The sequence below is a fragment of the Mesoplodon densirostris genome, chromosome 7 (genome assembly GCF_025265405.1).
Source record: "Mesoplodon densirostris isolate mMesDen1 chromosome 7, mMesDen1 primary haplotype, whole genome shotgun sequence".
NCBI lineage: Eukaryota > Metazoa > Chordata > Mammalia > Artiodactyla > Ziphiidae > Mesoplodon > Mesoplodon densirostris.
The window spans coordinates 8,047,400-8,072,725 of record NC_082667.1 but is presented as its reverse complement, the minus strand read 5'-3'; the positions used below and the strand labels follow the sequence as shown (position 1 = coordinate 8,072,725).

General features: G+C 43.0%; 1 protein-coding gene across 2 annotated transcripts; it reads right to left on the bottom strand.

The window, feature by feature from the left end:
• Positions 1-1,989: 1,989 nt before the first annotated feature.
• On the bottom strand, positions 1,990-16,828 carry MAJIN (membrane anchored junction protein). 2 transcript variants are annotated; one of them, XM_060105321.1, is made up of 10 exons: positions 16,728-16,828; positions 14,563-14,608; positions 11,480-11,555; positions 11,175-11,312; positions 10,058-10,089; positions 9,663-9,754; positions 8,220-8,283; positions 3,907-3,979; positions 2,658-2,775; positions 1,990-2,035 (listed from the first exon to the last, which is right to left on the bottom strand). In XM_060105321.1, exons 1-10 carry the CDS (start codon positions 16,826-16,828, stop codon positions 1,990-1,992), a joined length of 786 nt encoding a protein of 261 aa, XP_059961304.1. The 2 variants fall into 2 exon arrangements, with proteins under 2 accessions (XP_059961304.1, XP_059961305.1); XM_060105322.1 differs by lacking the exons at positions 1,990-2,035; positions 8,220-8,283 and having other exon boundaries at positions 2,659-2,775; positions 11,175-11,300.
• Positions 16,829-25,326: the final 8,498 nt, after the last annotated feature.

The following is a 25,326-nucleotide window of genomic DNA, read 5'->3' as shown; positions in this document are numbered from 1 at the left end:
AAGAGCTGCCGGTGGCCCAGGGCTCGGAAGTGAGGTGTAGAGAAAAGCCCAGGAGCTGGTGGAGTAGGCGGCGTGTGTGCAGTTGGGGAGGGAGGGCTCTCACTGGGCTGAGTTGTGGCCACCTGGGTTCTCTTCTTTGCTATGTGACCTTGGGCAGGACACTTCTGTTTAGGGCCTTGCCAGCCCATCCTTAAAACTATTAAACCCAGCCCTGCCTGTCTCTTTTACCCACTGCAAAGGGAAGGGTGGAGAGGATATTCTTGTGGACAACGGAAATGCTATCAGTGGGGGGTCTCCTGAGAGATGCCTGGTGGCAGAGCCAGGGAGAGTCAGGGGGCTGGTTCTAAGTCCGTTTCAGAGCTTCACTTTCACCGTCAAGTGGATGACTTCTCACCCTGGGGGTCAGCTACAGAGGGAGGCTTCCCCTAGTTTCTGGACTAACAGGGACCTGACTCCTGGAAGTGCCTGAAGCTATCAACCCCAGCAAATGGATCATTTAGTCCAGCCCTGGCTCTGGTTTTACAGGTGAGGCAACTAAGGCTCAAGAGAAGGAAAGTTACTAAAGGTCACACAGCTAGTTCATGTCAGGGCCGTTCTGGAACCCAGATCTCCTGCTATTCATGCCTGGTGCTAAATTACACTTGGGGCAAGAATGTGGCAAGTTAGAAAAAGACCCCTAGTCAGCAGGAGCCACAGGGGCCGGGGCAGGGTAGTGACCAGAAGGAAGCCTGTGGTGGTTCTGTCCCCACACACCCCAGGCCTACTGGCTCAATGACCTGCTCCGAGAGGCAGAGGCAGCCACAGACTGCCAGAGCTGGAAGGCACTGAGAGCTCCTCAGATCCTACCCTTTCATTTTCCAGATGAGAAAAATAAGAACCAGAAAGGAAAGTGACTTTGCCAAGCCTTCATTATAAGCTTGTAAGTCAGAATGGCGCTCAGATCTCCAGATTCTGGAGCTGTGCCTTTGAACAGCTTTGTAAAGTGGGCTGTGTTTGGGACAGCAGGGCAAAGGCTGTAAACACACCTTGTCCCTAGTCCTCCAGTCCTCACACACGGCGACTTCCCCTTTGGCCCTCCTCCCCTCAGGTCCCAGACCCTTCAGCAGCCCACCTCTTCTCTCCTCCCCAGCCAAGGGAAAGGCGTCAGAACAAGGGGTCTCTGAGGGACTTTAGCAGTCCAGCCCCAGCGTTCCCACCCACCGAGAGTAACTTCCAGCATCTGACAGACAATCCGCTCTGTTTAAAGACTAGGGTTGACAAAGGCTTGTTACCTTACAAGGTGGCCCATTCTAATACTGGACATCTCTATGGTTACAAAATGATTCCTTTGGCCCTAACCTACACTGACTTCCAGTTGATCCAATAAACTAATCTGCATTACTGTCAAAAGCCAAAGGGGTAGCTAGGTGAGAAGCATTTACCCACTAAGAGACTGCACTTTGGGGCCAAACTGGGTGAACTGAGGAGACATGATTTCTTGAGGGTCAGCAGGGCTCAGGACATTGAGTCTTGCAAAACCCCGTTCTCTAACCTGGCCAGGGGAGTTTAAGGTTTGAGGTCAGGTACGGACCCCACCGACCCAAACTGTTCTGTCAACAACAACCAGGGAGACCCAGGGGAGGTTTCAGGCATTGTTTCCCTGCATCTTGAGGAAAGAGTTGGCTCTCTCGCACTCTCTCTCTACTCCACTGAAATTCAGTCAATAACTCTTCATAAATAATGTATTTTCATTAGAAATCTAAGTGCTGCAGATGGAAGACCTAACTGGCTCATAGGGCAGTAAAATTCTCAGACTAGAGCATTTTAGAAAGTTATATTCTTAGTGTTTTAAATTGGGGAAGGACATTCCATTGTAAAGGACAAACCCACAAGAGGACTCAGGGAGTTTGGGGCTCTCACTCCCCAGGACTGGAATGTCATAAGCAGGGAGTGGAGTGGGAGGAGTCGCTGCAAGAGATAAAGCTCTTCCCCCAGCTGCATTTAGGAGGCTCACTGGCTGCTCCTTCTGAAGAAATACCGAAACGGGAAGAGAGAGCTGCAGGAAGAAGAGCAGAGCAGGTTGAGACTCTAGAGGTCCACTTCCCTTCTCCCAGGTCCCATTAGGGCTCCATTATTAGCTAGGGCGTTTTTGCTCTGAGACCACTGAATGGAAATTCAAGTCTGAAACAGCATTTGAAAAGGTACCCAAGTTAGAGTATACTCGGGAGGTGGAAATAAAGAAGAACAATTGCAATGGTATGGCTGAGCTCTAGATAGATAAAGGGATTTGCTAACTGTACTCTGCAAAAAGGACTCTGAAGACAGCCTAGATTCAGAGAGGAGAATGGAAAAATTTTGGTAACGAAGTCATCTGAATAACCCAAGCACGATCAGAATAGTTTCTGTCCAAGCAGCATTTGTGGAATCAGGTCCAATGCTGGGCACATTGGGGTGAGGTAGACTGTGTAAAAATGAACAAGACACAGTCTTTGTTAAATTCACAGTTAGGGCCCTAATGCTCACTTCATTTCCATCATTTATCCCCGCACAAAATAGAGATTATGCAGGTAATCTGCTTTCTTTTGTATTCTAATTTCCCTGAGAGACTCAGTGGGGCAGGCTCTGGAGCTAGACTGCCCTGGGTCTCAGTTTCATGGCAGGAGAGAAGTCTATCCTACCTTAGAAACCCAAAGAAGCCACTGGTTCCCAGCTCCGTGCGTCCTTCAGGAGGAGGTGGATCGTTTTGCTGCAACGGTGGGATAATCTCCCCTGCTCGGCTGCCCCCCAACTTAGAATCTGCAAGGAAAACACTCAGGCAGGGAAAAGGTGTCAGTCCTCAGCTACTTTTTGGTGAGCAGGAGAAGGCAGGACACCGAGCATGAGCCCAGGGCAGCCTCAAACCAGGATTATTCGAAGCCAGGTGACTTGCTGGTTCTGACCTTCCCAATTTCATCTCAGCTCAGTAAGGTGCTATTCTGACCTTGGAGTATTTTCAAAGTCAGGACCCTGAGATTTTTTTTTTTTTAATAAATTTATTTATTTATTTTTGGCTGCGTTGGGTCTTCGTTGCTGCGTGGGCTTTTCTCCAGTTGCGGTGTGCATGCTTCTCTTGTTGCGGAACACGGGCTCTAGGCTCGTGGGCTTCAGTAGTTGTGGCTCGCGGGCCCTAGAGCGCAGGCTTAGTAGTTGTAGCCCACGGGCTTAGGTGCTCTGTGGCATGTGGGATCTTCCTGGACCAGGGCTTGAACCCGTGTCCCCTACATTGGCAGGCGGACTCTTAACCACTGCACCACCAGGGAAGCCCTGCCCCTGAGATTTTTACACTGCTCAAATCCTAGACACCTACCATGGCTGGTGTGTCTACGCATGGAATGACAACTTACTGAAGAACTCACTTGCTCACAGGACTGCATCTGTGATAACTGCATCCATACCGGATCCTCATGCTGAGTGAAAGATCAGCAAGTTGAAAGGGCGATACCTCAACATGCATTCCCAGACCTTGCCAAGCATCCACCTGCACCTTCAATATTAACACTAGTGCCCCAAAGGGAAGAGGAGGAGAGACAGCTTCCCAGAGATTGTTCTCTAGGATAGAAAAGTGAAACATACCCCTCCCAACTTTTCTGTAAAACTTATCACACAATATGGAAATGTTCTGAAACTGGGAGCATCAGTTTCGCTATCAGAAGCACAAGAAGGACATGCGTTGCTTCCTTCACTCCTTCTGGGAACTGCGGGGGCTTCTCTTACTCAAGAGCCTGCCCCCAGACTGGAGGACAGCCAACAAGCACCTCCACGGGAGCGAGGCACATCACCCACTGAGCGTGTCCAGACTCAGAGCTCTGTGCTGCTCTGCTCATCAGACGACTAAAGAGGACAGGATGATTATCAGAGGAGACTACATATGAATTTCCCAGAACTTACCCTGGTCCTGAACATCAGTGATATCAAATGCTGGGGTCTCCTGCCATTCCTGCTGGGTTTTTCTTTCTCTGTTCTGATAAAAAGACCAATAAAAGTCTTAAACTTTACTCCTTTACAGCTTGGGGGTCTGAATGCTATTTGCTGGTAAGGTGATACCACATCAGGGCTGGGGCCTGCCTTCTGACTGCCCAGGCAGGTTCTATTTTTCCTTCTATAGGACTGTCCTTTTCTCATATCGGCTTCCCAAACACTGTCTCTCTAAAATCATAACATCTAAGAGCCAAGAACAAACCAAGCTGGGTATACCTTATCATTCCATGTTTCTGAGTGCCAACTATTGCCAAGGACAGAATATTGAGGTTTCAGAAATCAGGAGGACCTTTACTTTACCTTGGAGAAAAGTATAATCTATGTGGTAAAACTGACGTATAAACTAAATATTATAAGTCAGTGTGATAAGACTACTCCATCAGTCTATATAGAGTGTCGTGGTTACTGAGGAGGACATGAATAGAGTGGGTAGTGGTTAGTCAAGGAAGACTTCACAGGGAAAGTGTGATTTAAATGGGGCCTTGGTGGATGGCATCAAGGGGTCAGAGAGAGCAGGGAATTCCAGAAAGGGACATGATGTACAAGGGCACATTGCCGTTAACATGTAAATATGATCAACATGGCTAGAGCCAGGGCAGCAGAAACATGACTACGGCATAAGCAATCTTATTATTTCTGTCTACTGCTCTATAGACAGACCTTCCTTTGTACTTCGAAGGGGACATCCTACAACCTGGTTCCAAGCCTATAATATACTAGGAGACACCCTGGTAGCCAGAAACATGGTTGATATATTTTCTTTGAGAATCTCTGCCAACTGGCCACTTCCCTCACCCAGGCACAGCCTGAGGGCTTGACTGCCCAGCAGTGCTGGGGAGTTCCTTGAGCCATTTTGCTGGTGAAGAATTCTCTCTCTCTCTTTTTGCTTTTGCCACGCCACGCGGCATGCGGGATCTTAGTTCCCCAACGAGGGACTGAACCCATGCCCGCTGAAGTGGAAGCACAGGTTCTCAACCACTAGACCTCCAGGGAAGTCCCGCTGGTGAAGAATTCTATAGCAAGGGTGTATCTAGGAGGCAGAGGCACAGCAATCCCAGGAAAGTTAGGACAGATCCCCCATCCTAAGCATAAGCTGACATTTCTGTTAAGCTATTCCACAAACCCCTCAAATCCCAGACCACATAGGCAGCCACCTAAATCATACTCCTATAAAAGTGAAAGGTAACTCTGGGGAGGAAGAAGACTACCTCTTACCTCGTCCAGACAGGGTGGAGATGAAACTTAGAGGGCCCAGATTGATTTCTATCTTGAGGGAATGATTCTCACCAACTTACTATGGTAAGGTATGGAAACTATGGTTTGGGGTTTAAATACTGCTGCATTGGCCCTAATGGAAGCATCTACTAAGGTTGGTAGTGGGGACCAGAAGGGCAAAGGCCCTGGGGCAGAGGTATAGCCTACCTCTGAACCAGGGGAAATTTCCCTCATAAGGCAGCCTTTGTGCTCTCCTGAAATCTTGATAGAGGTTTCCTCAGGCAAATGCTGTTAAGAGAGGAAAACCATTATAGCCTGAATTAAGACTGAGGGTACCATCTAGGACATCCAACAACACATAATACCCTGAAAACATGATGCAGGGTTGTCCGCTGCATGTTCAGGGTCAGATCTGCTTAGAAGTGCAGTTCAAGCAGAGGCTTGAAAAGAAAGCTACGTGCATGGCAGTCCGTTTCACTTCTGGTCCATTCATCTGCTCTCTCGCATTTTTTTTTTTTTTTTTTTGTGGTATGCGGGCCTCTCACTGCTGTGGCCCCCCCCGTTGCGGAGCGCAGGCTCCGGACGCGCAGGCCCAGCGGCCATGGCTCACGGGCCCAGCCGCTCCGCGGCATATGGGATCCTCCCAGACCGGGGCACGAACCCGTATCCCCTGCATCGGCAGGCGGACTCTCAACCACTGCGCCACCAGGGAGGCCCTCTCGCATTTTTTATCTTTTTAAAGTCTGGATCTCTAGATCTGGGAGCTAAAGTAACAAAGGGAATGAGTCTGTCCTTCCGTCCCATTCTCCTCAAAACACCTCTTATGAACAGAGGCCTTACTCAGGTACAGGCTGTGTTCTTCTAAGCTTTCCCTGCACAGGCTCACTATGTGTACAGACGTGCACAATCCACACTGACTGTGTTTCTACACCTTAACTTCCCCCAAAGGGAAGAGAAGATAGTAGGCATTGGACCATAGGAGTAAATTTAATTCTTCCAGCTCAGGTGACTTACACTAAGAGTCCCTGTGATCACTTTAATTTAGGAGAAGTCTGCTCTCTGGAAACAGGGTCTACGATGGAGACTGCTTGGGCTTTGAGTCAAAATCAATAAACATGTTCCTTTTTTTTTTTTTTTTGCTCAGAGTTTTTTCTAAATCCAGTATCAGGTTGAAAAGGTAATTATGTTGAGTAAGAAACTGTGGGTTCTTAAGGGAGATGATGTGTCAAGCTAAGAATAGGAAGGTACAAAGGGTAGAGAGTGAGGGAAATGTTCCTTTAATAGTAATTATCTTGGTTGTATAAAGTGTCTTTGTTCTCCAGAGCTTCATGTACTCTTCTTGTACTTTCTAATTTCTTCTTCTTCCCTCTCTAAAGGATGAGAGTATAGAAGAGGGAAACCATCTGCTTTAAATCACTCCATGGGCCAGCTGGCCATGGGCACAACCGGGCTCTGTACCCTGCCCCCGCCCACAGAGGCAGAGGTCTTCATCTTTAAGGGTTCACTCTACTCCAACTAAATGCTAAGCTCCTGGAAAAAAACTAGGTTTTATATGTTTGGGTGCATCCCAGCACCTAACACAATGCCTTGTCAACAGGAGACAGAATTGTTTAGAAATGAAAATCACTTCACTTTTCTACTTTAACATGTTTTAGGGAATTCCTGTGATCTTAAAGGTGGCTTTAAAGCCTTTTAGGATCCAGCCCGTGCTGACCTCTCCAGTGACATTTCTCAGCACTGTACTCTAAGCGCCAGGTGCATTGGCTTCCAGTCACCAAAAGCACTGTACTCTTTCCTCTTAGCCTTAGTTCTTTGAGCTACTCTGAGCTACTCTGGGAACTCTCTTTCACACCACTTGGTCTGAATGAGGTTCTCCTTTGGGGTCCCTTTGTACCCTGTGCTTCCTTTATTCCTGCACGTAGCACATTTATCAGTAATGTCTACCCAGCTTTACACTTTTGGCATTTTTCGGGGAGAGTGTGTGTGATAGCTCTAGTACTTGGCACATAGGAGTCACTCAATAAGTGTTTGTGGAATGAATGCATATGTAAATGTTTGTTCGATAACTGATCATGTTATAGATCCTGAGAAGGTGAGGGAGGTGAGTTGGGAATGTTTGGATACCTAAGGTCAGAGCTGCTTTGGAGCGATGGCAGAGAAGTAAGAAAAGTCACAAATAACAGCTATTTCAAGAAAAAGGGCACTAGTTTAGAGACTACTATGGAAAAGGAGTCCTGAAATGGAGGAGTAGCAGATGTATGAATATCTAAATGGAGAGCAGACCTCACAAAATGAAATGAAATATTATTAGGGCCGGACCATCACTGCTCTAAATGAAGTTTTCTCTTACCAGTATCCTGTGCTGATATATACCTATTTTGTCTGTAAAAACTAGATGTTCCCATACAGATGAACTGGTTTGCTGGGCAGAAACAGAGACACAGATGTAGAGAACAAACGTATGGACATCAAGGGGGGAAAGTGGTGGTGGGGGGTTGGTGGGATGAACTGGGAGATTGGGATTGGCATATATACACTAATATGTATAAAATAGATAACTAATAAGAACCTGCTGTATAAAAAGTAAATAAAATAAAATTCAAAATTTCAAAAAAAAACAAAACCAAAAAACTAGATGTTCTCCAACTCAGAGTCTAGTGCAGATGAAGGCAAAAAGTTTTCTAAAAAAAATTCTAAACTGGATCCTACCTCAATTCAACAGATCTATTTTCTTTTTCAACTGCAGAGTATAAGAAAGCAGCTTTTTAAGCTAAGAGAAGACCTTTTAACAAAAGGATTCATCAATGTGTGTATTATGCAGCTACATTTAGGACAGGCTGTGGTGAGGGTGGAATGGTTGAAAGTTGTTCTGCAGATGGTGAAACGTGAGAATGAGTCCAGTTGAATTCAGTCTGTACTAAGGATCAAGATGTGCTGGTAACAGGAATCCTGACTTGTAATTGAGCAGAAATAGCCAAGAGTCTGGAAGTCTCCATTTTGGTGCTTACCCTCCTGGTTTCCATAGGGGCCTTCTTTTTGCTGAGCCCTTGGCTGGAAGTCCCCTTCTTGGGCCTGAGGTGGGAGAAGAAAGCCCAGGAAGTGTTACTGGCAGCAGCAACATCACCACATTCAAGCAAATGTGGCCCAAATGAATATTTCAGCAGGTTGGCTATTTTTATGCCACTCCTGGCCTGCAGAATAAATCGTGTGGCCAAACTGTCTTTGGGTGCTGCTTTAATTCACAGTAGAATCACAATTTGAGACATTTTGGGATCTAGGGGTTGAGAAAGGGAAAATCTGATTGACAGCAGGTATCAGATTTTGAAATACTTGGTTGTACATCAAAACACAGAGAAAGGGAAGATGTGAGGCCTCATCTCCATGGATAATTCAGTCGAATGGAACTGACCAAAGCTTCATACCTCCAAGTACCCTCACATCCCACCTGGCTGGGAAGGGAATTTCCTAACTCTTCACTGATGTGTGCATTTGGAGGGTGTAGGGGTCAGCTCCTTCATGGTCTACCCTCACTGCTCCTGTATGTCTTGGGGCCCACACAGTACCAGGAAAAGAACAGCTGCTTTTTGTGAACCTGGGCTGAAAGCACTTTGGGCTGGGAGCAAACCACACCTTGGATTATTCCAGCATCCCTCTCTGGGTGCTAACGTGAACAACTGAATTGTCTTACTGACTCATTCTGTCCCTGACAGAGAATCAAAAGAAGAAAATAAGTAGCCTCTACAACAGCAACTTCAACATGTTAACAGTTGTGCTCAACACTCTCCCTAATTCGCAGCACCTCACCCAGTAATTGATGCATATCCTGTTGCGGACGTTTATGTTTCAGCCTGTACTACCTCTTAAGGTAGAGTTCCAAAAGCTTACTGCTAACTGGGTAAAATAAGATTATATTTTATTCACTCTCACTCTTTTGAGAAACCCTCAAAAGAGGGTTTCTCTATGTTCTTGGATAATATTTTGGGACTTCATATCTTGTGCCTTTTGTGTTTTCCTATAGTACGACCATAGTAAGTACTCAATGAATATTTGTTGGATTCAATTGTACAGATATGTTTACATTTCCTCTCAGTCTTCATCTTTTTTTTCTGGCTGTGCCAGGTGGCTTGTGGGATCTTAGCTCCCCAACCAGGGATCGAACCCGTGTCCCCTGCAGTGGAAGTTCAGTCTTAATCACTGGACTGCTAGGGAATTCCCTCAGTCTTCATCTTGATGAACAGAAGAATTCTACTTTGCTGAGGAAGGGACCGTGGTCCAATTACACTGCAAACATCAACTTGCTTCCTTCTCTTAGTCCACCCACTAGAATAGGCAGGTATGAATGAAGCCCTGAGACAGAGAGTGACACGCCCAAGGACAAGATCAACTAGCAGCAACAGCTGGCAAAGCCTAACTAGGATGCAGGATTTAGCCCCTCTGCCAAAACCACTGACCTGTCCAGCCCTGGCCTGGTTGGGGAGCTGGGCACTTCTGCGTGTTTTCGTTTCCTCATCATGGCTCCTTCTGCTTTCCTCTCTGCCAGGACCTTTACAGAGGAACCACATTTCCTGTGACTCTTCCTTTTCCAGAGTTGCTCACATGAGGGCACAGTGAAGAGAACTCCCCATCTTTAAATTGCCAAAGGCAACTATTAACACCAGCTTTGCAAGTAAGGATAGACATAGTCTCAGAAATCTAGCCAAGGGGAAAAAGAATGTCTCACGTATACAATTCTGATTGGACTTGGGCAACAACAAAGGGGCATAAAAGACGAGACAAGAGCAGGACTTTTGGGACAACAGAAGGCAATAAAGGCAATTTTCATTTCTTACAGAAAAGGCAAACTTACCAACCCAAGAGGACTGCTGTTTTTTGGTTCTCCTGCAACAGAAAATTTGAATGTCATAATGGATCAAGACTTTCTGACTATCACTGACGTCTTAGAACTGGTCCTAGACAAAACTTTGGTGCGTGCCCTCTTCCCTACCGCCCAGTACCACTTTTCCTACAAATACTGTGTCCTCAAACTTTCTTCCTCCCTTATTTTATTTTATTTTATTTATTTATTTATTTATTTTTGCGGTACGCGGGCCTCTCACTGTTGTGGCCTCTCCCGTTGCGGAGCACAGGCTCCGGACACGCAGGCTCAGCGGCCATGGCTCACGGACCCAGCTGCTCCGTGGCATGTGGGATCTTCCTGGACCTGGGCACGAACCCATGTCCCCTGCATTGGCAGGCGGACTCTCAACCACTGCGCCACCAGGGAAGCCCTTCCTCCCTTATTTTAGAACTACTGTCATCTACAAGCTAAAAATAATTTGATTCGTACTATATTCTAACTATATGTCACTTAAAAGGGGATGATCCCTATTATGAAAGAAAAAAAGTGGAACTTTCAGCAGCAGTGACAAATGAATTGAGGAGATATTTTGAGGTAAGGCCTTTGTACCTTTTTTCAAATCAAACTGGCAGGTGTCTCCTTATCCCTCTATTTGTAAAAATAGCAGTGGCCCCCAGAGATTAAAAATTGGGAGATACCTTTAAGATACTACTAAGGTGAAAGTCATTAAATACTCTAAAATGGAGGAATTATTTATATAATAAGTGTTTTTCATTGAGTGATTATTCTAAGTCACACTGTACTTTCCACCTTCCAGTATTTATACATTTAATCTTTTTAACAACTCAATGAGATAGGTACTATTATTATTTTTCACCATTTCACAAAGGTGGCATAGAAAGACTGAGTAATTTATCTAAGGTCACAGAGCTATTAAGTGGCAAAGCCACCAAGATTTGAAGCAGGCAGTCTAGTTTGGAGCACATGCTCCTGACTTCTGCAATGTCAGTGTTGGCATCCAATCTGGCTGACTGTTTCACCATATTCAGCTTGCACTGCTAACCCATGGATGTTCAACCTTCCCTTTTTTCTTCTCCACCACCTACACTTCTATCATTCTACTTACCAGCTGACAGGTTTTCATGAAGCCATTTCTTCTCCACGTACAGAGTGAAAACAAATGGATAAGGGACCAAGGCAACCTCTCCGTGTTTGAATTTCAGATGGGACACTCTCTCCCATTTGCTTTTATCTGGGAAATGTGCTAAGGAGTGAGGAAAGAAGCCAGTACGAATCCCTGAGTACTATTTTAGGGAAAAGACTCCCTCTGGTTTCCCTGACCTACCCTCCAAACTGCCTATGGGTTTGCTGCTTCCATTTGAATCTACAGTGTGAACTGTAGTTCATTTCCACCCAGTAAAGAAAGGATACAGGGAAATACATTGAAGTGTTCTGTAGCAAACGGCTGCAGATTATCCAGGTTTCCCAAGACCACACGAATAGAATCCTGAAAAAAAAATTTGAAATGACTTTAATACTGTCTAATCTCAGCCAATCTATCAATTTATCCTTATCACTGCTCTTCACATACTCTATACACTTTTAAAGTTGAACTATTTGCTGTTCCCTGAATATGCCTTCTGCTTCTCTATTTCTATGCTCTTGCCTGAAATACCCTTTCAACCCATCAGTATATGACCAAATTCGACCTATCCTTTTATGATACAGTTCAAAAGCCATCTCCTCCAGAAAGTTTTCCCTGATTTCTTGAGTTTTATTAACTATTAGTCTCAAATTTCACAGTACGTAGCCTTGGGCCTTTACTATATTCCATGTACTTCTTTTTTTTTTTTTTTTTTTCTGTCATGCCCCGTGGCTTGCAGGACCTTAGTTCCTTGATTAGGGAGTGAACCCTGGCCCTGGCAGTGAAAGGGCTGAGTCCTAACCACTGGACTGCCAGGGAATTCCCTCCATGTACATATTTTTATTTTCCTTACTGAGAAATCTTCTTGAAGTAAAATATACACCTGATTTATCTTAGCATCCCTTCTATGGTGTCTACCATTAGTGGATGAAGCATAACAGGTCCTCAACAAATATATACTGGATTAGTGAATAATACTGGTATTTATTTACATATACTTATTTTGCTTTTGCTTAAATCAAATCTTTTCTTCTCTCTTTAAATCTGAATTGATTAGTCTCTAATTAACCTATGCTTATTAGTATACACTAATTAAACAATTGGTATCATGAAAAGACTACTAAATTTCTATGGGAAAAAAATCTGAATTTCAGTCTCAGTTTTTGTTTTTTTGTTTTTTTGTCTTTTTTTTTTGCGGTACACGGGCCTCTCACTGTTGTGGCCTCTCCCGTTGTGGAGCACAGGCTCCGGATGCTCAGGCTCAGCGGCCATGGCTCACGGGCCCAGCCGCTCCACAACATGTGGGATCCTCCCAGACCAGGGCACGAACCTGTGTCCCCTGCATCGGCAGGCGGACTCTCAACCACTGCACCACCAGGGAAGCCCTCAGTCTCAGTTTTGTCATTTCATCTCTCTAAGCCTCATTTTCCTCATATTTGGGCTCACAGAAAACGGAAACTGTGTCATGTTCATCTTTGTATGATCTCTATTAGCATAGTATCTAGCTTATAATTTTAATAGCTAGTATTTATTGAGTAATCACTATGGCAAATATTTTTGGTTTTATACATATTAATGAATTTAACACTCATAAAACCCTATAAGATAAACACTTCTATTATCCCCCTTTTACCCATAAGGAAACTAAGACAAAGAGGTAAAATGACTTATGGAAGGCTACACAGGTAGTAATGATGGAGTTAAGATATGAACCCAGGCAGTGGGGCTCCAGAGCTTACACTCCTAACCATTAGACTAAACTGCCTATCAATAAATGTTTTCGAAATGAGTGAAAAAGAATGATAACATCTGCTTCAGAACTAATGAGAGTGAGAAAAAGAGCATATAAAAAGCACTTCAGGGGCTTCCCTGGTGGCGCAGTGGTTGAGAGTCCACCTGCCGATGCAGGGGACACGGGTTCGTGCCCCGGTCCGGGAGGATTCCACATGCCACGGAGCGGCTGGGCCCATGAGCCATGGGCGCTGAGCCTGCGCATCCGGAGCCTGTGCTCTGCAACGGGAGAGGCCACAACAGTGAGAGTCCCCTGTACCGCAAAACAAACAAACAAACAAAAGCATTTCAAAAACTTTAAATATGATTATAAATGGACATAAGTGCTCTCTAGCTACTCTTAGTTGAACTACTGTGTGGCAGGCATTGCATACATCTATTTCTAATCCTCACCACAACCTTGAAAACTGGTATTATTTATCAATCTCACTGACAGGTAAGGAAACAGACTCAGAGAAGGAAGACAAATTTCCCAAAGTCACACTGTGAAGGCAGAACTAGAGTTCAAATACAGGTTTCACCGGCTCTAAAGTCTAAGCTCTCTCCACTCTACTACGCCGCCTTGAGCTTTTCTCTGCCCATATTAAGTGAAGCAAAGTGAAATAAATTCTGCTCTACTCATAATTAAAATAAGCAGAAAACTGTCATGGTCCTATATTAAAATAATTGTTATTTATAATGATGCCTCTAAAGTCCTCAAAGATCCTAATGTATCTTACAACACACAGCTGAAGAGCCACAGGTACCTTTAAGACTTTGGTTTCACAGAGTTTTATGTTTGTGTATGTAATTATATTCAAATTCTTTGAAATGTGGCAACATATGTCTTCATAAATCACAACAATCATAGATCACTCGGTTGTGAAGTTAGAAGAGAATACGTTAGTTTAATACTCTCATTTTATGAATGAGGCAATTAAGACCCAGAGAGATAAATGATTTGCGAAGGCTCACACAGCTAATTAGTGGTTCAGCCAGGACTGGAATCCAGGGCCATCCCCCAGAACTCTAATTTCTTTTCCAATGCTTTCACCAATCTGCGAATTTGCCCACCTTCTCTGTCTTCTTCTTGTGGGACAATCTAAAGCTAGAGGAGCTGGGTAGCAAAGGAATGAAAATGAAGTGGGAATAAAGCAATTGCAAATGTTTCCAATTAAAATGAAGACACAGCAGCCTTGTCTGTGTATTTACAGTTGAGTTTCCTGAACGTCAAGTACCGGGCAGTGGTTGGGATGGTGAGGTTTCCCAGAGCCCTGGAAGGCTGCAGTCCTCCGGAAACTTTCTCTATGCCAGCTGCCACAAAAGAGAGCTGCCCATGGCTGGGAACTCTAGTGGAAACAAAATAACTCTTAGCCTCAAAGGTGCTGACACTTCAACTAGGAGAATTGTGGAAGAGTATAGGCTCTAATTTCCCTGAAAAAACAGTAAAGTTTCTTTGCAGAGGAAATGTGGCAGGGAGAAGCCAAGTAATCAAGTGGAGGTTGTGACTCAGTTTGCAGGAAGTAACTAAAATCTGAATATGGACGCATCCTCAGTTCAAAGAATAACATTCCCAGAAGTTGTCTGCTTCTTTCCCTACCTCTAGCTCCTGGACGATGACTTCCTTGTTTTCTACCTCTTCCCCTCTAGAAGGTAAACAGACAAGAGATAAGTAAGCCAAGAAGGAAAGCTCTGGAGACAACAGACTCTAGTAGAGCACAAATGAAACTTCCATTGAGCTAAGGAAACATAACTAAATAACAATTGTGTGTGCTGACCCAGTGCTCAAGGGAAGAAGTGATCACCTAGGTGGTGTCGTCTGAGAACTGGTACAAGGCTGTACCAAAATATCTTCTCCATTAACCCGCCAAGACCTGAAATTTCCACTGTGAAAGTTAATAATTTGTTAGACCAGTTGTACAAGTGCAGTCTGTGGACTTCGAGGGGTCCTCAAGATCCTTTCAAGGAGTCTCCAAGGGCAAAACTAGTTTCATAATAATATTAAGATGTTATTTGCCTTTTTCACTATGTTAACATTTGTAATCTGTAGTGCAAAATCAATGGTGGGCAAAATTGCTGGTGCCTTAGCACAAATCTAGCCAGTTGCACTAAACTGTACTAGCAGTTGTAGTCATCTTTACCACCACACAGGGAAAAAAATCCAGTTTCATTTAATATCCTAGAGGAAGCAGTGAAAAATTAATAATTCTATAAATCTCAACCCTTGAATACATGTCTTTTTAATATTATGTGATAAAACAGGATGTATGCATAAAGCATTTCTGCTGCATACCAGAAGATGATGGTTGTCTTGAGCAAAAGCACCTGTACAACTGTTTAAGTTGCAAACTGAACCACTTGCTTTTTCATGATATTTTACTTGAATGATCAGCTGACAGATAAACTATGATTGTTATTCAGACTTGGGAATGTGACAGACATTTTCTCAAAAATGGACAGTGAGCTTATCAATTTAAGGAAAACAACTGACAGTATTTGTTGTCAAGGATAAATTTTGGGATTTCAAGCAAAATTTTGAATTTTGGAAAACTTCTATCCACCACTGTGGGGTTGACAGCTTCCAAATACTTAGACATTTTTCTGACAAGTTTGGTAGTGATATTAGCAAATATGATTTTTTGATATTATATAATGAAATGTGTTGACATTTGAACAATCTGCATAAGCCAGTGAACCAATATTTTCCAAATGACCAACGAAACACTTCAGGTTACAAAATCAAGTGGCCTCGCTGCACAGCTTGTGGGATCTTAGTTCCCTGACCAGGGATTAGACCTGGCCCTGGCAGGAAAGTGCTGAGTCCTATCCACTCAGGGAATTCTCACTGCTGAGGGTGTGGGTTCAATCTCTAGTCAGGGAACTAAGATCCTGCAAAGCCACATAGCACAGCCAAAAAAGAAAAAAAAAAAAAGACCATGTCATCTGCAAACAGAGAAGTTTCACTTCTTCCTTTCCAATTTGTATGCATTTTATTTCTTTTTCTTGACTAATTTCTCTGGCTAGAACTCCAGTACTATGTTGAGTAGAGGTGATGAAAGTGAGCATCCTTATCTTGTTCCCGATCTTAAGGAAAAAGTTTAAGTTTTTCACCACTGAGTGTGATGTTAGCTGTGGGTTTTTCATATATGGCCTTTATGTTGGGGAAGTTCCCTTCTATTCCTACTTTGAGTATTTTTATCATGAAAGGGTGCTGGATTTGGTCAAATGCCTTTTCTGTGTCAATTCAGATGATCATGTGTTTTTTTTTCTCTTTTTTCTAATAATGTGGTGTATTATGTTGATTGATTTTTGTATGTTGAACTATCCTTGCATTCCTGGGGTAAGTCCTGGGAATATAAACAATGTCAATCTTCTCATTAATTTTTCAAAAATATAGTTATTTTAATAAAATGTTATATTATTTTAAAATTAATAAGTATTTTAGTTTTTCTGTTTCAATTTTATATGATGAATATTGACAGGTATAACCCTCTTAATCAAAAACACTTTGGGATCCTCAATTTTAAGAGTGCAAAGGGGTCCTGAGATAAAAAAATTTGAGAACCACTGCCCCAAAGGTATGCCATTGTTAATTTAAAAACTTATGTGAATAATAAATATATAGAACACAAAATACCTGGGAAAGAGTCCTACAAGGCGCTGCTTCAGCCAGTCTCCTGGACTGGGTGAAGGCAGAGGAGGAATGACCTGTGGGAAGGTAGTAACCTGTGTTTCCAAAGACTACCCTCCTGGTTTTAAAATTACCTGATGCTGTTGCCATATCTAATCTTGAATTTATACACATTGGGTCCTGCATGAAGAAACCTCGTCTCTGGAAATGGGTAGGTGAAAGGTTTTAAACTCATTGCTTCTAAACAATAACCTAAAGAAAATAGAAATATTAGAGAATTATATGGTACCTTATGTACAGGAAAGAGAGCCTGCCTAATCTATAGCATCTCCTCATCAGTATAATGTCCAATTCTCAGTGACACTGCCTATGTCCCAGGCTCAGTTCTGATATTAATTACCTGGACCATTTCCCCACCTGCATGGGGAGGATACATGATATTCTGGGACAATCTCTATATTTGAAGTCAAAAGACCTGAGTTGAAGTTTTGCTGTTTACCTTATGACCTTGTGCAAATTACTTCTCTTCCATGAGACTAATGATACTAACATCTGATGACTAACAGGGTTTTTGTTAGGATTAAATCTATCTCCCAAATATCTCTTGAATCTGTTCTTGTCCCTTGCCCCCACTTTCCTTGGAACCTATGTCAAGGTGAAGAGGGCTCAAATCAAATAATGAAACAAAGGATGCACCAATAAGAGGCACAATTGGGAACACCTCTGCTATTAATTTTAGATGAAGTTTAGGAATTAGCACACCTCCCTGCTACAGCCAATGCAGTAAATAAGGATGTATACTAATGTTTTCCAGTGTTGCCAAGGAATGCCTTATCTTCCCTACCTCTCAACTACTCTTCTTCCTCACCACTTGTGAGAGTGCCCTGTGCCATAAGAGTGCCCACTCTTCTCCTAGCACTTACTAGTTTTACTTTTCCTATTCCAGAATCTCTGCTCACTTAGGGTCCTCTCTGCTGGAAACTCAGGAGAGGAAGAAATGGAAAAAGAAGTACGGCATGTCTCTTCTACTCCAAGAGAGCATTTGATATGTACTCAGAAGTAAGAATCAAGCACACTGTGATTTCCTAAGTCACTAGGACTTTTCTACGCCTCTTTTTATTTGTAGAGATAATAAACCCTGTACTTTCTGTCTCTTCATATGGAAGTTTAAATAATAAACAATGAGAGTAAAATGTCTGGAGTTCCTAGGATCACATCTACCTATATACAATGCAAGGTATTGATTTCAGAGGCAGCTGAGATGGGGTAGCTACAACAAGCACAAAGTAATAATAATTTGTGTTTTAATCTCAGCTCCATTGTCCCTACCTAGTTTCTCTTGGCCTTGGTTTTCTTGTTGATATTTATACAATAATAACAACTTATTTATACAACAACTAACAACAACTTTTTGTAATACCCTATTCTAAGTGCCTTATAAATATATCTCACTTAATCCTCACAAAAAGCCTATGAAATAAGTAGTCTAAATTTGATAGATTAGGAAATTGAGGCACTGAGAGATGAAGTTTCCCATGGCTATGAATGTTGGAATTGGGATTCAAACTGAGGCAGTGTAAATCCAGACTTGATGGCCTTAATCACTTTTCCTGGGGTTATTAGGAAGAAAAAAATGAGATAATGAATATAAAATTATTTTGTAAGTACTAAAATATTATATACACATGAAGGACTATTTTCATTATTCTTTCCTTCATTTCCCTGATTCCATGTCTACTCAGCAGGGAGAACTCTAGTATGGTAGAATCAGAAGATCTATGTGCCCAAAGAATGAAATTTCCCACAATTTCCAAAGCTTAAGTCTGGGGCTGCCAGTAAAGAGATACCCCAGTGTCTGATTTTGGCTGTTTGGGATTAGAATCACAGGAGGCTGGAGCCAGAGCCCGAGACTATTTAGACTAAAACTACAGTCAAAAGTGAAAAGAAATAGTTGGTGCCAACTGCAAAGTTACCAGAGAGGAAATACCGTTCATATCCTGAGAAAAACTTGCAGATTCCCCATGTCCTAGGCATGGCAGGAACCTATGCCAGATTTGATGGTGTTTTTGGTCCTAGATGACTTTACGAAGTAAGCGGGGAGTCCACTTGGTAAAACTTAGGGTGCTGTCACAAAAATTGAGCCCTTAATTATTCAGAGGGTTCTTCAAAAATGCAGTCACCTTTCCCCACAGACTGAGGACTGGGGGCATCAGAGCAAAGGAAATGAAGAACATTTGCCGGAAATGACGATCCAGAGAGGAAACTTCATGTGCTGTGCCACAGCTGGATGGCTGAAAGAAGTAAAAACAACCCTCTTCTAGCTGGGGCCTGTTCCTGTTAATTGCTGGCTGCCTGCTTCAGAAACAAACACCACACACTAATTACCCTATTTGAAAATAAAGATTAGACAGCACAATCCCAAACAACCACATAGTAGTAGTGGTTCAAAGATTTCACAAGGTTATTTTCCAACATGAGTACTGCAGTCATGGTGACACTGTCCCAGGGACTATCATTAAGTTGATGAGATCTTGCAGATGAAGGGTTAGACTCTCAACCAATTTTAGGTGATCATAAAACATGATGCCTTTAAAACAAAAGAAGAGAAGTTATAGGCAATATGGTATAGTGGGAAAGACACAGGATTTGGAATTGGAGGACCAAGGCTTGAGTCTTAGCTCTGTGTCTTATCAGTCATTAGACCCTGATCAAATCACTTAGCCTTTTCATTTCTCAGTTTCTACATCTATAAATGGGGATTACACCTACCCCTGGAATTGTTGTGAGGATTAAATGAGATAAAGCTGTAAAAAGCACTTCGTAAACTCTGGATTATTATATTAACATTAGCCATTTTGATAGATTTGAAGTGTTTCTTAATGCTTTACTAGAAAAGCAAATTCAAGAGAAGAAAACTGATTAGCTTTAATAGCAGTACAAAATCTGACAAATCTCCATTAAGAATCTTTCCTTGAAAATCCCCAGTAATAGATTTAAATGACACATAGGCACTTATGTTAGAAAGGGAAAGATTTTTTAAGGTTTTAGTAATTTGTCTCACATAAAGAAACATCTGGGTCAATGCATAGAACCTGAAGCAAGGCTGAATGTGATATGAGGATAATGATATTGACTACTGAAGCTGAAGGAGAAGATCATACAGAAGTACTGTCACTAAATATATCCGGTGATATTTGATGGGAAAACCCTCCACAGTGTTAAAGAATAAAAGAGCTTTCATAAGCATTTAATAAAAATACATTTACTGAGCAGATCTAACATGTCAGGCTCTCTGACCACTAATGAGTGTGGGCAAAAAAATAGGGAAATCCCACTGATGCTATGAATCCAACACCCAAGTTTTAGAACTGAGTTTGAGGACAGATGCTCAGCTTCTCCTTCTACCTTCAAAAGTCTCTGGCTAGTTTCAGAGGTCTGTCTGCCTTTGCTGAAGTAGATCCAGACTCTCTGAAAATCTATATTCCTAACGAGATTCACGCTTGCCTATGGTTGGAAGTGCCTTTCATTTTAGAGGGGATGAAAAGGAAGTGAATTCATCAAAGAAGGAAATGACTCCTATAGGTCACTAACTCAGTATGGAACCAGGATTAGCACCCTTGAGATTGTTGACTCCTTTGGCCCATACATTTTCCATTATAACACATCGACTGGTCATTTTATTAAACTGTAACCCTGGTCACTCTCCTAACTCTGGATGACTCAAGGCAAACTCAATTTGGGTACAAAGGCATCAAGCCAAAAGGGAAGATTTCCTGATTAAAGCTTCTTAGGGTTATATCTTGGGGTGCAGGGGTTACAGTCACATGTTTGCCTTCAAGCTCTATTTTCAAAAGGAACTATTCTCAGTTTCCTCACTTGCAGGGTGATTAGGATGATTAATGAAATAATGCATGTATAATTGCTTATTGTAGTGCTCCATGCATAGGTTACTCAATAAAGAATAGCCTTTTTGGACTTCCCTGGTGGCGCAGTGGTTAAGAATCTGCCTGCCAATGCAGGGGACACGGGTTCAAGCCCTGCTCCTGGAAGATCCCACATGCCGCGCAGCAACTAAGTCCATGCGCCACAACTACTGAGCCGGTGCTCTAGAGCCCGCAAGCCACAACTACTGAGCCCACGTGCCATGACTACTGAAGCCCGCGGGCCTAGAGCCCATGCTCCGCAACAAGAGAAGCCACCGCAATGAGAAACCCACGCACAACAAAAAGTAGCCCCCGCTCGCCACAACTAGAGAAAGCCCACGCGCAGCAACGAACACCCAATGCAACCAAAAATAAATAAATAAAAATTAAATTAAATTTTTAAAAAATAGCCTTTTTTTAAAACATCTTTATTGGAGTATAATTGCTTTACAGTGTTGTGTTAGCTTCTGCTGTATAACAAAGTGAATCAGCTATATGCATACGTATATCCCCATATCCTCTCCCTCTTGCGTCTCCCTCCCACCCTCCTTATCCCACAAGAACAGCACTTTTTTTTTTTTTTTTTTTTTTTTTTGCGATACGCGGGCCTCTTACTGTTGTGGCCTGTCCCGTTGCGGAACACAGGCTCCGGAGGCACAGGCTCAGTGGCCATGGCTCACGGGCCCAGCTGCTCTGCGGCACGTGGGATCTTCCCGGACTGGGGCATGAACCCGTGTCCCCTGCATCGGCAGGCGGACTCTCAACCACTGTGCCACCAGGGAAGCCCAGCACTTTTTTTAATGTGTCAATATTTTCTCACATTGATAAGCAGCTACTATTTTCTATTACTTTTTAAAAAAATTTTTAATTTATTTTTGGTTGTGTTGCATCTTCGTTGCTGCGTGTGGGCTTTCTCTAGTTGCGGCGAGCAGGGGCTACTCTTCGTTGCAGTGCACGGGCTTCTCATGCAGTGGCTTCTCTTGTTGCAGAGCATGGACTCTACGCATGCAGGCTTCAGTAGTTGTGGTGCGTGGGCTCAGTAGTTGTGGCTCACGGGCTCTAGAGCATAGGCTCGGTAGTTGTGGCGCACGGGCTTAGTTGTTCCACAGCATGTGGGATCTTCTCAGACCAGGGTTCGAACCCGTATTCCCTGAATTGGCAGGCAGATTCTTAACCACTGCACCACCAGGGAAGTCCCAAGAATAGCGTTTTTAAAAGCAAAACAAATCCAAGTGTTAAGATACAGGACAAGAAGAGGCTGATCTAAGACTACCCAAGATACTCCCATGCTTATTGATAACATTCTCTTTCTCATTAGATTTCTACCTACTCTTTCTGGTAAGACACAATCTTTAAAACACCACTGGCATTTATTCAGAAATATATTTGCAATTGGAACTGTGTCAGATTTTGTTTTGTTTTGTTTAGGAGGGGAGGAATAACTAAATCTTCTAACAGAGGGGTAGGAAGATGCCCTGAAATGAAATCAAAAGGCCTTAGTGAACAACTCAATAGGCCAGAAAGGAGATTAAGTCAACCTCTTAAGTTACTCTTTACACCTAAATGGCTCTTCCACTTCCATTTTAACCATCCTAAAAGTTAATAGCAAAACTATCTTTGGCCAGTAGGTCCAGGACTGTACTCCTTATTCTAGAAAAGCAACAGAATGGTATCTCATCTCACCACCTGCCCATTAGTTGTGGCTTGTTACATGATGATCAACCTATTAGCATTCACATCACACTGAATTCACTGCAGCACTCTAAAAATCCTACTAATCCCAGGAACCCTAAAAGCATTTGGATGTAAAATTGCAGGCAATGAGGGACATTTTATTTTTTGGTTACACCACTGGGTGATTGCCCTGAAGCAGTAAATGTAAGAAAGAAGATTAAAAATGATGAAAAAGCATCAGTAGTTTCAGAAGGGCAAATGGTGGAGAGAATATCCTTAGCTAGAGAGAAAGGAACATCTTTTACAATTTTGAGCTATAAACTCTGAGTCCTTGATGTACATATCTCAAGGGTCTTAATGACAGAAGACAGATATAGGAAAGTGTGAAAAGAAAGCTTCTAAAATATAGCTTTGTTCTTGGCATGAAACAATGGCAGATTCTGAAGAAATTGACTTAATAAAAAACTATATTACTTTTTATATAAAGAGATCAAATTTCACACAGGAAACCTGGAACGTTTTACTGACTTCAATCTAACTCTGGTGAGATGCTGGGGAGATAAGAATTGTATTCACTAGGTTTACAAAAATATTCAACGTGACTTGAGGATATCATCTAATTTGACCAAGGTCACACATCAAGGGAAAGACTAAAACTCAGACATACTGCTAAAGCAAGATAGTCCAGCTGAATTAAGGGTGCCAAGAATATAGTTACCTTATGAGTTAGCCTAGACTCAATATTAGCCTCAATTCTTTATATTTTACCACCTAAGCATAGCTCTAAAATAACAGAATCAGGCATTATTGTTAAGAAACATAAAGCTTTGTACTTTGAAAGACCATCAGACCATAGGGATCTGATGAAAAAAAATCTTATATTTATAAAAGCACTCTCAGTTTATACAATGCTTTCCTATCCCTATCTCACAAGATTCAAAACATCTATTGAAGTAGGCAGGGCAGATTCAGCTAACTTACACTCCATGCTAACTGCTCTCCTAATTTTTACCTCATTTGACCCTCTCAATCTTATGTTCACTCAATATTCATTCATTCAGTTCACAAATATCTGCATGCCTCCTATGTTCCAGAAACTTAAGTGCTGGAGATAAAGTGCAGAAGAATAAGAACTTGGTCACTGCCTACAAAGAGCTTACAAATAATTTTAAGTGTGATGACTGCTACAAAAAAGGATAGGATGGGGCTTCCCTGGTGGCGCAGTGGTTGAGAGTCCGCCTGTTGATGCAGGGGACACGGGTTCATGCCCCGGTCCGGGAAGATCCCACGTGCCGTGGAGCAGCTGGGCCCGTGAGCCACGGCCGCTGAGCCTGCGCGTCCGGAGCCTGTGCTCCGCGACGGGAGAGGCCACAGCAGTGAGAGGCCCGCGTACCGAGAAAAAAAAAAAAAAACGGATAGGATGATATAGGAACATGACAGAGAATCCTAACCTAGAATGGAGGTCAGGGAACTCTAAGTAAGTGACTCATATCTGAAGGATGAGTATGAGTTGGGGAGACACAAATGGAGAGTGGGTGTGGGGTCTGATGTGGGTACAGGAAATAGCAGATACAAGAGTCCTCAGTTGAAAGAGAGCGTGGTAATTTCAAGAGAGAGAAGTATAGTACTTCAGAACACAGTCGGCAAGAAGGAGAGTGCTACGAACTAAGACTACAAAGATAAGCAGCGAGTCAGCACACACTTGAGAGCCTACTATGTATCAGGCATTGTTCTGAGTACTGAGAAGAGTGGGTAACAAGAAAGACATGTTTCCTTGTCTTTAGGCTCTGGACGCACAGGCTCAGCGGCCATGGCACACGGGCCCAGCCACTCCGCGGCATGTGGGATCTTCCCGGACCGGGGCACGAACCCGTGTCCCTTGCATCGGCAGGCGGACTCTCAACCACTGCGCCACCAGGGAAGCCCTCCTTGTCTTTAAAAGCTTAGATTTCAGGAGGTTTGGGGAGCAATAATAAACATATAAATAAATAAATGTAATTGAAGTACTGTAGGTATTATGAAGAAAATAAAACAGGGTTTTGTAGTAGAGAGTGACTGGGAGGCTGCTTTAGCTGGTGTGGCCAGCGAAGCCCTTTCAGAAGAGATCACAACTGAATTAAGGCCTTAATGGAAAGTGAAACAACAAAGTCAAGGGGAAAAGCATTCCAAGAAGGAGAAAACAGCAAGCACAGACGTCCTGTGATGATGGGTAGTTTAATGCAGCAGTCTCAAACCTTTTTGGCACCAGGGACCGGTTTTGTGGAAGACAATTTTTCCATGGAGGGGGGTGGGGGAGAATGGTTTCAGGGTGATTCAAGCACATTAAATTTATTGTGCACTTTATTTCTATTATTATTACATTGTAATATATAATGAAATAATTATATAACTCACCATAATGCTGACAGGAGGCGGAGCTCAGGCGGTAATGTGAGCTATCGGGAGCGGCTGTAAATACAGATGAAGCTTCGCTCACAGGCCTGCTGCTCACCTCCTACTGTGCGGCCCGGTTCCTAACAGGCCACAGACCACTACCGGTCCGTGGCCTGGGGGTTGGGGACCCCCGGTTTAATGGACAGAAAGGTCAGTGTGACTGGATCACAGAGAATGAAGACAGAGTAGAAAGAAATGAAGTCAGAGAGATAGGCAGGAGCTAGATCATATAAGACCTGTAGGTCATTGTAAAGAGTTCAGATTTTATGCTAAGGGTTTTATAAAAAGAAGTGAAATTGAGTTATGCTTTAGAAATAGCACTCTGACTGCCAAGAAGAAGACGAACTGTAGTTAAGAGTACAAGAGTAGAAGCAGGCAGACTAGTTAGGACGATTTGTAGTAGTCCAGCAGAAAGATGCTTCTGATTTGGACTTTGAGGTCTTAGTAGTTAGTGACTAGTTAGATTTGGGGTATATTTTAGACTGATGGACTAGATGTGGGAATCAAGGATGGCTCTTGATTTTGGCCTCTGCTATTAGAAGGTAATGGTACACACACTTTACTGAGATGGAGAAGGATTCTGGAGAAAAAGATTTGCCATTCTCTTTCTGTTCTGTTTTGGTTAAGTGTGAGAGGCCTGTTAGACATCCTAATGGATGTTTCCAGGGGGTGGTCTCCTACTATGCAAGGAATGGAAATCAGG

Bases quoted from the DNA above. Each gene is read 5' to 3' on its own strand.
- MAJIN (XM_060105321.1), bottom strand. From the start codon at position 16,828: ATGAGTTTAAAACCTTTCACCTACCCATTTCCAGAGACGAGGTTTCTT. The intron at 10,090-11,174 runs GTAAGTAGAATG...TTTCTGTTGCAG, and splicing joins TCATGAAAACCTGTCAGCTG to GAGAACCAAAAAACAGCAGT. The intron at 3,980-8,219 runs GTAAGCACCAAA...TCTTTTTATCAG, and splicing joins CCCCTATGGAAACCAGGAGG to AACAGAGAAAGAAAAACCCA.